This window comes from Ursus americanus, chromosome 30 (genome assembly GCF_024610735.1).
Source record: "Ursus americanus isolate L20-20 chromosome 30, mUrsAme1.1.p, whole genome shotgun sequence".
Taxonomy (NCBI): Eukaryota; Metazoa; Chordata; class Mammalia; order Carnivora; family Ursidae; genus Ursus; species Ursus americanus.
The window spans coordinates 32060267-32073826 of NC_142156.1; the positions used below are offsets into that span (position 1 = coordinate 32060267).

General features: G+C 58.4%; 1 protein-coding gene and 1 gene segment (V, D, J or C); both read right to left on the reverse strand.

Annotated features, from left to right (window-relative positions):
- Positions 1 to 5738: 5738 nt before the first annotated feature.
- The window catches only part of LOC123792759 (immunoglobulin lambda-1 light chain-like), a 343464-nt gene continuing 335642 nt past the window's right edge, over positions 5739 to 13560 (reverse strand). For all 5 annotated transcript variants that reach the window (XM_087857557.1, XM_087857559.1, XM_087857560.1 and 2 more), the window contains exons 3-4: positions 7608 to 7644; positions 5739 to 6198 (exon numbers count right to left, since the gene is read on the reverse strand). In XM_087857557.1, coding sequence (XP_087713683.1) covers positions 5879 to 6198; positions 7608 to 7644 — 357 coding nt within the window. In that variant the 3' untranslated portion in view covers positions 5739 to 5878. The remainder of the gene's footprint in view (positions 6199 to 7607; positions 7645 to 13560) is intronic.
- Positions 9785 to 13560, reverse strand: part of LOC123792755 (immunoglobulin lambda-1 light chain-like) — a 388881-nt gene continuing 385105 nt past the window's right edge. Inside the window, 2 exon segments of the V gene segment in view lie at positions 9785 to 10242; positions 11648 to 11684. Coding sequence covers positions 9923 to 10242; positions 11648 to 11684 — 357 coding nt within the window.

Here is a 13560-nt window from a genome sequence, read left to right on the forward strand (position 1 = left end):
AGGGAAATGGGTGTTACTAACATTTCATGGGGGTGGGGTGGGAGAGTTTTTGGGAGGTGGGTCCCAGAGGACAAAGCACCACGCTCCCCTCCCCCTACCCCAGACCCTGTACTTCCTCACAGGGTATCTGTCCATCCTGGGCCGGAGTGTTCCAGAAGTCCCATCTCCTCTGCTGGATGCCCTTTTGCACCTTCCCCTGGAGCTTTGGTGACATCTCAGGGCAGCAGATGTGATCCTGGAGGAAATGGGTGCTCCGGAAGGTCCTCGGCAGGAAATGGCAGGGGTGGAAGTGGACTGGGGGTTGTGGTGGAGGTCAAGAGCAGAGTGGAAGAGCAGCCCCGTGTTCTCACCTGTCAGGATGTGTGCTGTCCTGGCCTCCTACCTGCAAAACAGCTGGCCCTGAAGCAGCTTCTGTGCTTGGCACTGGACCCCCTTCCCCTGGACCCCCATACCAGCAGTTTTGTGTGTTTTTCCCTCAGGAAATCATCCCCCTGACTGAAGATGTTACAGAGCATCCCTGCATCCTGAGGGGGAGCAGATGGGTCAAGGGAGTTGGGGGACTGAGCTGGAGAAGACAACTGCCAAGGATGGACTCCCTTGGTGCTGGGCAACCAAGGGTGAACCTGCTATGACCCTCACGTCCCAGGACTGAGACTGAGGTGGGGGTCTCCAGGAGGAGGGGACCCTCTCTTGGCCCCTCCCCTGAGTGCCCTGACCCTGATTTTTGAACCAGAGGAAGGTAAAAGGACATGAGGAATCCAAACACTCTGACTCGAGGCTCTGTTCCCCTTGGTCCCTTGTTGGCCCCCACAACTCTATCCCCTTAGGCCGTGGGTCCTGGGAACCTGAGTTCTGGGGGGCTCAGAGCTCTCCAGGGAGGTAGCTGGATAAATCGGGAGGGCCTGGCTGGAGTGGGCAGGGCACTGACTGTGGCCTGGGACCTGGGTTCAGGAGCTGAGATCTGGAGTAGCTGGTGATGGGGTGTCCAGGTTCACTCTCTGCTGTGACTTTGGGCAAGTCACTCACCTTGGTGTCTCTGTCCATAGGACAAGGATCATAATAGGATCTTCTTCCAAGGGCAGAAGACAGTGATAGTTAAGGCCTAGAGAGCATTTAGCTGGGGACCACCTGGAAAGAATGCCCCAAAGCTGTAGCTAAAATCAAAGTCCCTTTCCTGTGACCCCAGGAGGAGAAGGGGCTGAAAGAGGCCAGGGAAAAAGGGGGGTGAGCCTGGGCTGAGGAGCCCCAGGAGTGGCCCAGACTGGACAGGATGCAGGGAGGGAGAGGGACATAGGAGGAAGTTCCCAGGCCCCCAGGGAATAGGGCAATGGAGTTGTGGTAAGCCAAATAAGGCCCCCAAAGGTGTCCATGTCTTAACCCCCAGAACCCGTTCTTCTACCTGGCAACAGAGATTTTGCAGATGTGATGGAATTAAGGATCTTGAGGTGGGGAGGTGGTCCTGGATTATGTGGGTGGCCCCAGGTAGAGTCTTTCCAAGGGAAGAGGGAGGCGGGGGCTCAGAGAGAGAGAGAGAGAGAGAGAGAGAGAGAGAGAGAGAGGAGTTGTGGTGGTGGAAGCAGAGGTCAGAGAGAAAGGGAGAGACTTGAAGATGCCACTGCAGCTTTGACAAGAGAGAAGGAGATGTCATAAGTGCAAGAATGTGGGCATGGATTCTCCCCTGGAATCCCCAAAAGGAGTGGCCCTGCGATGCCTTGGTTTCTCCCTTCGGGCCCTATTTCAGACTTCTGACCTCCAGATCTATAAGAGAATAAGTGTGTGTTGTTTTCAGGAGCTAAGTTTGCGGTGATCTGTGACACAGCCACAGGGAACGAACTCAAGGAGCCAAGGGAGCAACTTATCCAGGACACTTGGTGTGGCTACCACTGAGTGGTGACACTCCTGGTCCATCCCCCTGTAGCCCCCAGAGTGCAGGGAAGGAGGGGGAGCCCAGGGGCCCAGCACAAAGGGCTGAGGGTGTTGGGGTCAGGCCCACTCCCAACCCCTCATGTCAGAGAGCAGCTGGAACCCCAGACCCCCGGAACCCCACAGCACCACCCAGAAAATCCCCTGATGGACCCTGATTTCCCCAGTGACTTCCAGGGTTGAATGGAGAGAATTCAGAATAAACATGTGTCCCCCTCCCCCAGAAGATGGCAGGTGACTTTCTGAGCCATACACCTGAGACAGTACCCCATCTTTCTTTGGCAGAGCTGGGACATGAGTGGGGGAGAGGCCCATAGGCCCCAGAATACCCAAGGGGCCATCAGGCCGACTGGGCGTGAGCTGGACGTGCAGTGGGTGCAGGGCTCTGGGACTTGGTGCCAAGGGTCCATTCTGGATCCAGGGTCAGGAGCCTGCCTGCCCGGGCCACACTGGGCCAGATCAGGGGACTGTAACTACGTAACCACCCCCGCCCCACTGGGCCATGGTGACCGAGTGGTAATGGAGACAGGAACACGGGGGGCTTCCCGTGCAGAAGGAGTGGTAGCATCCTCATGGTCATTGCCATAGCCTGAGGCTGCCGGGTGGTTATCTGTATGCGGGTCAGAGCCTGATTCCCATCAATGGGGAGGTCCCCATTTTTATTACGGTACAAGATGCCTGGCCTCAGCACTGAGACACCAGTTTCCCCCCAGCAGGGTGTCCTCAGAGAAATCACGAGGCACCTATTTCCCTCCTTGCACTGGTTCCTGGGGAGCTCAGAGCTTATTTTGCTGGTGCCCAAACCTCCTGGCAGGCCTTGTGTGCCATAGTTTCCTTCCTGGCTTCCTCCTATTCCTCTCACATCTCTGAACCTGCCTTCTGGTGACGAATCAAAGTGACCCCCAGATTTAAGAGCCTGTGAAGCCAAGCTACTGGGGTGTCCTGACCCCCATGGTTGGTCCAGCCTGAGGGAGCAACGGGGCAGGGGGTAAACATGGGCAGAAGCTGAGCTCGGTGGGGTTGGGGGGAGGAGGGCACAGGGGGGCTAAGGCCAGGAGCAGAGGGGGGGTCCAGGCCAGAGCAGGGTTTCCAGGCTGAGGAAAGAGAGGACACCAGAGTGTAGAGGGTCCCCACAAGGTCAGGTAGGCAGGGCTTATCTGCAGGTCACCAGCCATGGCGGCTCCGACCAGAGAGACAGCAGGGAGTGGGCATGGTTCTGTGCTGGAGGAGGAATGGTGGAAGGAGAGGACAGAAAGACTGAGGTTCTAGTGACCAGACTCCTCATGTCCCAGGGAGACTGTGAGCCTCTCCTCTTGGGCTACTTTCCCACTGGGTGCCTAGGATCCCATGCATCTCACCCTGAGAATCCTGGAGAGGCTGCAAATTAAATATGAGACCCCCCCCAAATTAGCAGAGAACATGAATTCTGATTGACAAAAGGACATTTTATTGAGAGCTGATTGGGTGCTGGGAGCAGGGCTGGGGATGACAGGCGTGAGCCCTGGTTAGAGCCCCCCAGGTCTGTCGGGAGCATCCCAGTGCCCCAATCAGGGGAGACCTGGCACCCGCTCTTTGGTCTCAGTCCCTCTGCAGGTTCACCTGTCCTTATAACTCGCCATCCCACCCCTGAGCAGTCTTGTTCCTGGCTGGCATCAGCCTTGAGACCTTAGAGTTTCTAGAGAAATCCATCTGTCCTCTAGCAGCAGTCTCTCTGAGATCTCCCCCAGTAACTCTCTGTAGTATCTACGTATAGGGCTTCTGTATTTGGCTTGGTGTCTGTCTTTCAGGCTCTCCTCCCTTCCAGGGAGAGGCTTCTTGCCTCACAGTCCCAGCCAGTGAGACCCCAGGATTCCAGGGAGGACCTTAGCCATTAAACCAGGAAGCCATGGGGAACCATGGGCAGTGGGCCCCAAACTGCTGGGGGTGGACATGGTCCACACAAGAATGGTAAATGTAGGGAAGGAGCAGAGGGTGGGTTGTCCTGTCCTGCTGGCCTATCTTTTATATTCTGAATATTCTCTGGGCTATTTGGGTAAGAATGAAATTACCCCATAAGGAAACCTAAGATTCCTTCTATCCCAGAGGCCAGAGGAGATGGTCAACTGGAGAAACAGCTCTGAATCACAGCGAGGAGGGGCAGGAGGGGGTCACTGGAACTGGCCCATCCTGTCCCCACCAGGTGCTTCAGAGCAGGCATAAGCTACAAGGGGTGAGTTGGCCAGACAAAAAGGTGAAGTTTCCAGAATGCCAGGACAATTCAACCCCAGGCACGGTCAGACAGAAAGGAGAGAAAAATGCCCCCAAATATCACTCTGGTCCCAGAAGAGAGAGAAAGGGGGAGACTCACCTAGGACGGTCAGCTGGGTCCCTGTGCCGAACACATAACACAGTGATACAGCCTCAAACACAAACCCTCTGTCACCCCTGGCATCACACCCCCTCCCCATGAAACTCAGGCCCACCTGCAGCTGCTTGGGAGGCTCAAAGTCCAGCCTCCTCTTTGTGGGGGCTGGTCTGGCCCATGGGAGCTTGAGAGGGGGGCCCCCTCCCCACCTGCATCTTCAGTTCCTTGGGGGTGAGCCTCCCCCCATCCCCAGCCATGGAGGGGTAGGAGGGACTGTCTGAGTGACATATCTCACCCCAGGTAACTTCCCGGAAGGAGCTCTGTCTATGGCTCCGCTTGCTTGGGGAATGCCACCTGGAAGAACGGACAGTCCTGTTTCCAACACAGACATGATGGGGCCTGTGCCCTCTGCTGAGGTGAGGTCCATGGAGGCTAATGGATGCCACCACACATCCTAGACACGTGCCCCACATGGCCACGTGTGCGATGGCAGGCATGTGTGTGGACTAGCGTGTGCATGCAACTTGATCGTGCGTTCGTACATGTCCAGTCTGTCTGTGGGACACGGAGCCTGGACTCGACATCCTGAGCTAGCTCCTAGCACAGCAGTCTTCCTGGTTCTCAGGGCCCCTTCCCAACTGCTAAGAAGGTGAGTCAGTGCACACAGTTCACAGCTGTCCAGGGCACAATCCGGGATGTAATCTTGACATTGAACCCACGGCCCCAGTGACTACCCATGGACATTTTGGCTTTAGTCCTTGTGGTGAGGTCAGTGATGGATTGGACTCTCCAGGGTCCCTGACACCCAGGGACCTTGAATATAGCTGGGACCCCCAGGAAACACGTGGGAGGAGGAGCCCTGAGTGGCAGTGTGGGATTGAATGACTAGGGTCCAGGGACTGAGGGTCCTGTGGTGAGTGTGACAGAGACGTCTGTGGGAGGGGCACAGGACAGTGTCACTGGGGTGGCCAGAGCAGGAGATCCCCCAAGGAAGGGCGAATGCTTTAGGTTGTGACCATAGGCAATGGCCATATGGGGTAGGAAACCAGGGAAAACATGGCAATGAGTGGGGGCATAAAGGAAAGGAGAATGGACATCTCTGAGGGGGGCTTGTACTACATGCTGAGGCTCCAGGTGCACGGAGGAGCTCACACATTATCCAGGAGTCCATGGGGAACCAAGCGCAGTGGGCTTGGTACTGCTGGTGACTGATGTCCACAGTGGACTGATGGTCCACATCAGAAGAGCAAGTAAAGAGACGTTGGGGAGGATGGGCTACCTTGGTTCTGCTCTTCCTATCTCTGGAATATTCTCTGGCACTTCTGGGTGAGAGTAAATCTAGCCCTCTGAAAAACATGAGGACACCTCCTGCAGACTCCTTTCCCCCCAAATCAAAACAATGATGTTCACCCCTAAGTGTGGTTGAGATCGGGACACAAAATATTTGAAATGCAATGAGGAGAGAGCACGATTTCTGATTGAATAAAGGACATTTTATTGAGTGTCGACTGGGTGCAGAGAGAAGGGCTGGGATGACCCTGGTGGGAGGGCAGATCCTCCTGGAGGTCCTGTGGCTCCAGGCCCCTGTGGGTGGGGGAGGGTGTCGGGGACCTAGGAGCACTCTGCGGGGACCACCTTCTTCTCCACGGTGCTCCCCTCGTGCGTGACCAGGCAGCTGAAGCTGCTGTGAGATTTCCACTTGTCAGGCGACAGGCTCAGGTAGCTGCTGGCCGCATACTTGTTGTTGCTCTGTTTGGAGGGCTTGGTGGTCTCCACGCCCTGGGTGATGGAGCTGCCGTCTGCCTTCCAGGCCACCGTCACGGCGCCGGGGTAGAAGTCACTGACGAGGCACACCAGGGTGGCCTTGTTGGCGCCCAGCTCCTCAGAGGAGGGCGGGAAGAGCGTGACCGAGGGCGTGGACTTGGGCTGACCTGTGGGGATGGGGGGCGCAGGTCAAGGTCAGAGGTTTATTCTGCAGCTCCTACCTCAGTCCTGATGTAGGGGTATAGCTGTGTCGTGTCCCTGGCTTGGGCCTCAGGCCGCCGTTGCCCACCTGAGGTCAGGGCAGCCAGGGGCTGGCTCCCTCGCCTTCTGTGGGGAAGAATCTGAGTGCCAGATCCTCTAGTTTGTTGGCCCTTGCCTGACCTCAGGCTCTCTCCAGCTTCCAGAGTCTTCGAATCCACCCAGCCCACCCCCGGAACTGGCTCTGCCGGCCTGGAGACGCTGGTTGCCTTCTGGATGTGTCTGTCCTTGGACCTCGTTCCCAGTGGGACATCCCCAGGGGCTTCCCCGCGATTTCCTAGAGCTGGTGTGTCCCTTGTCGCGGGGTCTGTTACCATGTGACAAGGAGGTGTCCTGTCCCCAGACCGCCTCACCCCCTCACAGCAGTCTTGCCCACATCCCCACGGACACTCCCCACCCCCGTCGCCCAGGGATGCTGAGTAGGGAAGGGCCGGCCGTGAGTCCCTGGTGCCGGAATCCAGGGCGGGCAGCAGATGGAGGGTTTGCGTGCGGGATGAGTTTTCAGTTCTGAGGCTGGCACTGTGTCTGTTGTGAGGGGTCTCCCTGGTGTGTGAAGTTCTGCCAGGGAGTCTGTCTGTCCTAGGATTTCTGAGTGCCCGACAGGCGCTGTCTCTCTCACCTGACCCTATCAGGCACCCTGGACCCAAATATCTGCTCAAGGGGCTCTCCAGCCGTGGTGGTCCGGGAAGGGATGGACCTCTGTTGCCCCAGTGTCCTGAGACCTGTCCTGTTCTTGGTGTCTGACTGTCCTTAGTGCCCTGGGCCCTCTCCTCTTCTGAAGTCCTCGCTTCATCCTGGACCACTTGGCCTGCTTCCCCCTTCTTGTGTCCAGGCCCTGAGACCAAGGCTCTCCTCACTGTGCTCCTGGCAGCCCTCTGGCCGGGACCTCGCAGAGATAGAAGCTAGCACCTGAGCGGTCCCCAGCAACCTTCCCTCAGCCTATGGCCCTGCTGACAGCCTGAGCCCCCCTTGTCCTCATCCTTCACCCCTCAGTTCCCCCCAGACTCTTAAAGCCAAGAGGCCCTGAGTAGGGAGCTCAGTATCCCCAAGTCCTGAGGAGAAGGTTCCCATGGGGAGACAACTGAACACACAATGAGCCCCGATTTTCTTAGATCAGTGGAGTTTGGGGCTGGTCCCCCGCACCTCCCAATAGACACCAGACAGAATGGGACCAGTGGAGGCACGAGGGGCAGAGAAAGGGGCAAATGTGCAGACCCCACAGACCTTCAGCCTCGGCACTAGTCCAAAAAGTTAGGAGAGAAGCGTTCCCCAAAATTGTACCCTGCATCCCAGAGAGGAGGGCAAGGGGGAGACTCACCGAGGACGGTCAGCTGGGTCCCGCTGCCGAACACAATACACTGTGACACAGCCTCGAACACAAACCCTCTGTGAGCCCCTCCAGCTGTGCCCAGGCCCACCTGCAGCTGCTCGGGAGGCCCAGAGTGCAGCCTCCTTGTCACGGGTGCTGGTCTGGCAGATGGACGTGCGGTGGGGGTGGCACCTGGGCACCTGGAATTTCATCTCCTTGCAGGGGTCAGAGGCCCTCCATCCTCAGGCATGGCGAAGGGTTGGAGGGAATGTCTGGCTATGGCGTCGGAATTCCCAGCCCACTCCATCCTTGGGAAGGAGCTGTGTGCTCTCCTCAGTGTGTGTCAGGGTACATTTGTGGAATGGGTGAGGGGGCCTGTGTCACACACAGAGGATGGAGCTGGGATCCCTGTGCAGCCTGGGTACTCGTGGAGAGGGTCCCGGATGCCACCACATCCTCAGCACAGGGGGCCGTGCAGGTTTGGGGTCAGGAATGGGAAGTGGGTGGCAGGAGAAGCATGTTTCCCCCCCAGCGCTCAGATCTCTCCAGGGGGCCCAGCAGTCCGGAATCCCTGCCTTTGCGGGTTGTGCGGGAAGGTATAGTGGATGCGGAACATTTAGTCTCAGAAGTGTTCCTGGGGAGTTCAGAGCTCAGGCTGTAGAGGTGTGTGGGCTGAAAGTCGGGTGCATAGATCGGAGGGCCCCTGGTGGGTGGGCAGCAGTCCCTGCTTCCAGCAATTTCTCCTGGGGCTGCAGTGTGGGGTCTGTGCTGGCCACTGGAACTGACTGAGAATCACACGTGCCCCACGTACAGGAAGTACCATTAGCATGTAGGACACATACTGTACCCCGGCACTGGACCTTCACGCGGTGAGGGGACCTCGAAACCTGTGGCCTCGGGGATCCTGCATCCTGGCCTGGGGACGTCACCCGCAGAGCTCAGCCAGGGGACACACAGGACTGGCCTCCTTCTCTCTGGGTCACGGTGGCAAGCGGCCCCAGCACTGCTGCTGTCCTCTCTGATCTGTCTGCCGCTTCCCATCCAGACTCCATCCCTGGAGCTCATCAAGTCCCTTGTGGCACTCCATCCTGGACCTGAATCTCCCTGGCCTTCTCTGTGTCACTGGCTGGCTGTGCCGGGGACTGCAGAGACTGGGTGTTCTTTGCTCACATCCCACCCGGGGACTCCGTGTAGACCCTCGACTGCGGCTCTTCCCGATCCTCCCGAGAGATGGCCACCGCGGCAGTGTCGGGAAGGGACCAGTGCCTTTGTGATCGTCATGTGTGTGCTTGCGTGTGTTTGTGTTCACTCTACCGTGGGGGTGCGTTGGTGTCCCCGCTCAGCTCTCGCACTGGGCTCCTAGGTAGATGAGTCGGGGAGAGATCTGCTGGCAGCCCATTGGCACAATCTGTCGCTGGATGTGTGCAACAGAGAGGCCCCAGGCAGGTCACCCCCACACAAGCGGTGGGTTCATGGGTTGGCTTGGGCTTGGAGGGCTCCCAGAGAGCGCAGCTGGTGTCTGTCTCCCAGAGAACATGATTTCAAGTGGGGACCAAGATACACTGTTGTTTGAGGTGCCACCAGCGTGAGTGGGATTGGGGGTGGGGATGACAGTGGCTAGGCAGGGGGTCCTGTCTTGTGTGTGACAGGGAAAATCTGTGCGAGGGGGCACAAACGGTGTCCCTGGGGAGTCAGGGGAGTGGTCTCCTATGGAGTGGAGGATGTTGTAGGGTGTGATGGTGGGGAAGGTCCGCCAAGCGTAGGAAGCCAGGGAAATCATATCGCCAAGAAGGGGGCCTCTCGGGAAAGAAGAGTGGACATTTCATGGGGGGGCAGTTTCCAGAGTCTGAGAACCCAGGCTCAGGGATGCATTCAGAAATGATTCCCAAAACACGGGGAGCAAGGGCTGCGAGGGCAGCTCTGACTCGCAGTGGGCATGGTCCACAAAAGAAAAGAAAACACAGAGGCACTGTGGAGGACAGTCTTCCATCTCGCATGTGCTGTTGGTATTTGCTGTTCTGCAATGTTCTTCTGCTCCTCTAGGTCAGAAGACAACTACCCATCCGCAAACCATGAGGATGCCTCCTGCAGACTCCTTTCCCCAAAGGAAAAGATTGATCTTCACCCCTAAGTGTGGTCGAGCTCGGGACACAAAGGGTTTGAAACGCAATGAGGAGAGAGCACGATTTCTGATTGAATAAAGGACATTTTATTGAGTGTCGACTGGGTGCAGGGAGAAGGGCTGGGATGACCCTGGTGGGAGGGCAGAGCTCCTGGAGGTCCTGTGGCTCCAGGCCCCCTGGGTGGGAGAGGGTGTCGGGGACCTAGGAGCACTCTGCGGGGACCACCTTCTTCTCCACGGTGCTCCCCTCGTGCGTGACCAGGCAGCTGAAGCTGCTGTGAGATTTCCACTTGTCAGGTGACAGGCTCAGGTAGCTGCTGGCCGCATACTTGTTGTTGCTCTGTTTGGAGGGCTTGGTGGTCTCCACGCCCTGGGTGATGGAGCTGCCGTCTGCCTTCCAGGCCACCGTCACGGCGCCGGGGTAGAAGTCACTGACGAGGCACACCAGGGTGGCCTTGTTGGCGCCCAGCTCCTCAGAGGATGGCGGGAAGAGCGTGACCGAGGGTGCGGACTTGGGCTGACCTGTGGGGATGGGGGGCGCAGGTCAAGGTCAGAGGTTTATTCTGCAGCTCCTACCTCAGTCCTGATGTAGGGGTATAGCTGTGTCGTGTCCCTGGCTTGGGCCTCAGGCCGCCGTTGCCCACCTGAGGTCAGGGCAGCCAGGGGCTGGCTCCCTCGCCTTCTGTGGGGAAGAATCTGAGTGCCAGATCCTCTAGTTTGTTGGCCCTTGCCTGACCTCAGGCTCTCTCCAGCTTCCAGAGTCTTCGAATCCACCCAGCCCACCCCCGGAACTGGCTCTGCCGGCCTGGAGACGCTGGTTGCCTTCTGGATGTGTCTGTCCTTGGACCTCGTTCCCAGTGGGACATCCCCAGGGGCTTCCCCGCGATTTCCTAGAGCTGGTGTGTCCCTTGTCGCGGGGTCTGTTACCATGTGACAAGGAGGTGTCCTGTCCCCAGACCGCCTCACCCCCTCACAGCAGTCTTGCCCACATCCCCACGGACACCCCTACCCCTGTCGCCCAGGGATGCTGAGTGGAGAAGGGCCGTGAGTCCCTGGTGCTGGATTCCAGGGCGGGCAGCAGATGGAGGGTTTGCGTGCGGGATGAGTTTTCAGTTCTGAGGCTGGCACTGTGTCTGTTGTGAGGGGTCTCCCTGGTGTGTGAAGTTCTGCCAGGGAGTCTGTCTGTCCTAGGATTTCTGAGTGCCCGGCAGGCTCTGGGTCTCTCACCTGACCCTATCAGGCACCCTGGACCCAAATATCTGCTCAGGGGGCTCTCTAGCTGTGGTAGGCCTGGAACGGATGGACCTCTGCTGCCCCAGTGTCCTGAGACCTGTCCTGTTCTTGGTGTCTGACTGTCCCCAGCACCCTGGGCCCTCTCCTCTTCTGAAGTCCTCGTTTCATCCTGGACCACTTGGCCTGCTTCCCCCTTCTTGTGTCCAGGCCCTGAGACCAAGGCTCTCCTCACTGTGCTCCTGGCAGCCCTCTGGCCGGGACCCCACAGAGATAGAAGCTAGCACCTGAGCGGTCCCCAGCAACCTTCCCTCAGCCTATGGCCCTGCTGACAGCCTGAGCCCCCCTTGTCCTCATCCTTCACCCCTCATTTCCCCCCAGACTCTTGAAGCCAAGAGGCCCTGAGTAGGGAGCCCAGTATCCTCAAGTCCTGAGGAGAAGGCTCCCCTGGGGTGAGAGCTGAACCCCCAATGAGCCCCAATTTCTTTACATCAGGGGAGTTTGGGGCTTGTCCCCCGCACCTCCCAATAGACAGCAGACAGAATGGGACCAGTGGAGGCATGAGGAGCAGAGAAAGGGGCCAAATGTGCAGACCCCACAGGCCTTCAGCCTCTGCCCTAGTCCGAAAAGAAAGGAGAGAAGTGTCCCCCGAAATTGTACACTGCAACCCAGAGAGAAGGGCAAGGGGGAGACTCACCGAGGACGGTCAGCTGGGTCCCGCCGCCGAACACAGCACACTGTGACACAGCCTCGAACACAAACCCTCTGTGAGCCCCTCCAGCCGTGCCCAGGCCCACCTGCAGCTGCTCGGAAGACCCAGAGTGCAGCCTCCTTGTCACGGGTGCTGGCCTAGCAGATGGGCGTGCGGTGGGGGGCGGCACCTGGGCACCTGGAATTTCATCTCCTTGGAGGGGTCAGAGGCCCTCCATCCTCAGGCATGGCGAGGTTTGGAGGGAATGTCTGGCTATGGCGTCGGAATTCCCAGCCAAATCCATCCTAGGGAAGGAGCTGTGTTCTCGCCTCAGTGTGTGTCAGGGTATATTTGTGGAATGGGTGAGGGGGCCTGTTTCACACACCGAGGATGGAGCTGGGACCCCTGTGCAGCCTGGGTACTCGTGGAGAGGGTCCCGGATGCCACCACATCCTCAGTACAGGAGGCCATGCAGGTTTGGGGTCAGGAATGGGAAGTGGGTGGGAGGAGAAGCATGCATCCGTGCCAGTGCTCAGATCTCTCCAGGGGGCCCTGTGCTCCGGAAACCCTGCCTTTGCGGGTTCTGCGGGAAGGTATAGTGGATGCGGAACATTTAGTCCCTGAAGTGTTCCTGGGGAGTTCAGAGCTCAGGTTGTAGAGGTGTGTGGGCTGAATGTCAGGTGCATAGATCGGAGGGCCCCTGGTGGGTGGGCGGCAGTCACTGCTTCCAGCAATTTCTCCTGGGGCTGCAGTGTGGGGTCTGTGCCGTCCACTGGAACTGACTGAGAATCACACGTGCCCCACGTACAGGAAGCACCACTAGCATGTAGGACACATACTGTACCCCGGCACTGGACCTTCACGCGGTGAGCGGGCCTCGAACCCCGGGGCCTCGGGGATCCTGCATCCTGGCCTGGGGACGTCACCCGCAGAGCTCAGCCAGGGGACACACAGGCCTGGCCTCCTTCCCTCTGGGTCACGGTGGCAAGCGGCCCCAGCACTGCTGCTGTCCTCCCTGTTCTGCCAGCCGCTTCCCATCCAGACTCCATCCCTGGAGCTCATCAAGTCCCTTGTGTCACTCCATCCTGGACCTGAATCTCCCTGGCCTTCTCTGTGTCACTGGCTGGCTGTGCCGGGGACTGCAGAGACTGGGTGTTCTTTGCTCACATCCCACCCGGGGACTCCGTGTAGACCCTCGACTGCGGCTCTTCCCGATCCTCCCGAGAGATGGCCACCGCGGCAGTGTCGGGAAGGGACCAGTGCCTTTGTGATCGTCATGTGTGTGCTTGCGTGTGTTTGTGTTCACTCTACCGTGGGGGTGCGTTGGTGTCCCCGCTCACTCTCGCACTGGGCTCCTAGGTAGATGAGTCAGGGGAGAGACCTGCTGGCAGCCCATTGGCACAATCTGTCGCTGGATGTGTGCAACAGAGAGGCCCCAGACAGGTCACCCCAGACAGAAGCGGTGGGTTCATGGGTTGGCTTGGGCTTGGAGGGCTCCTAGAGAGTGCAGCTGGTGTCTGTCTCCCAGAGAATATGAGTACAAGTGGGGACCAAGATACACTGTTTTATGAGGGGCCACCAGCTTGAGTGGGATTGGGTGTGGCGGTGCCAGTGTCTAGGCAGGGGGTCCTGGCTTGAGTGTGACAGGGAGAATCTGTGTGAGGGGCACATTTCGTGTCCCTGCGGAGTCAGGGGAGTGGTGCCCTATGGATGGGAGGATGTTGTATGGTGTGATGGTGGGGAAGGTCCGCCAAGAGTTGGAAATGAGGGAAAATTTGTCACTGAGAGGGGGGAATCTTGGGAAAGGAGGGTGGACATTTCATGGGGTGGCTTGTTGCAGAGTCTGAGAGCCCAGGCTCAGGGAGGCACTCAGAAATGATTCCCAAAACACCGGGAGCAAGGGCTGCGAGGGGAGCTCT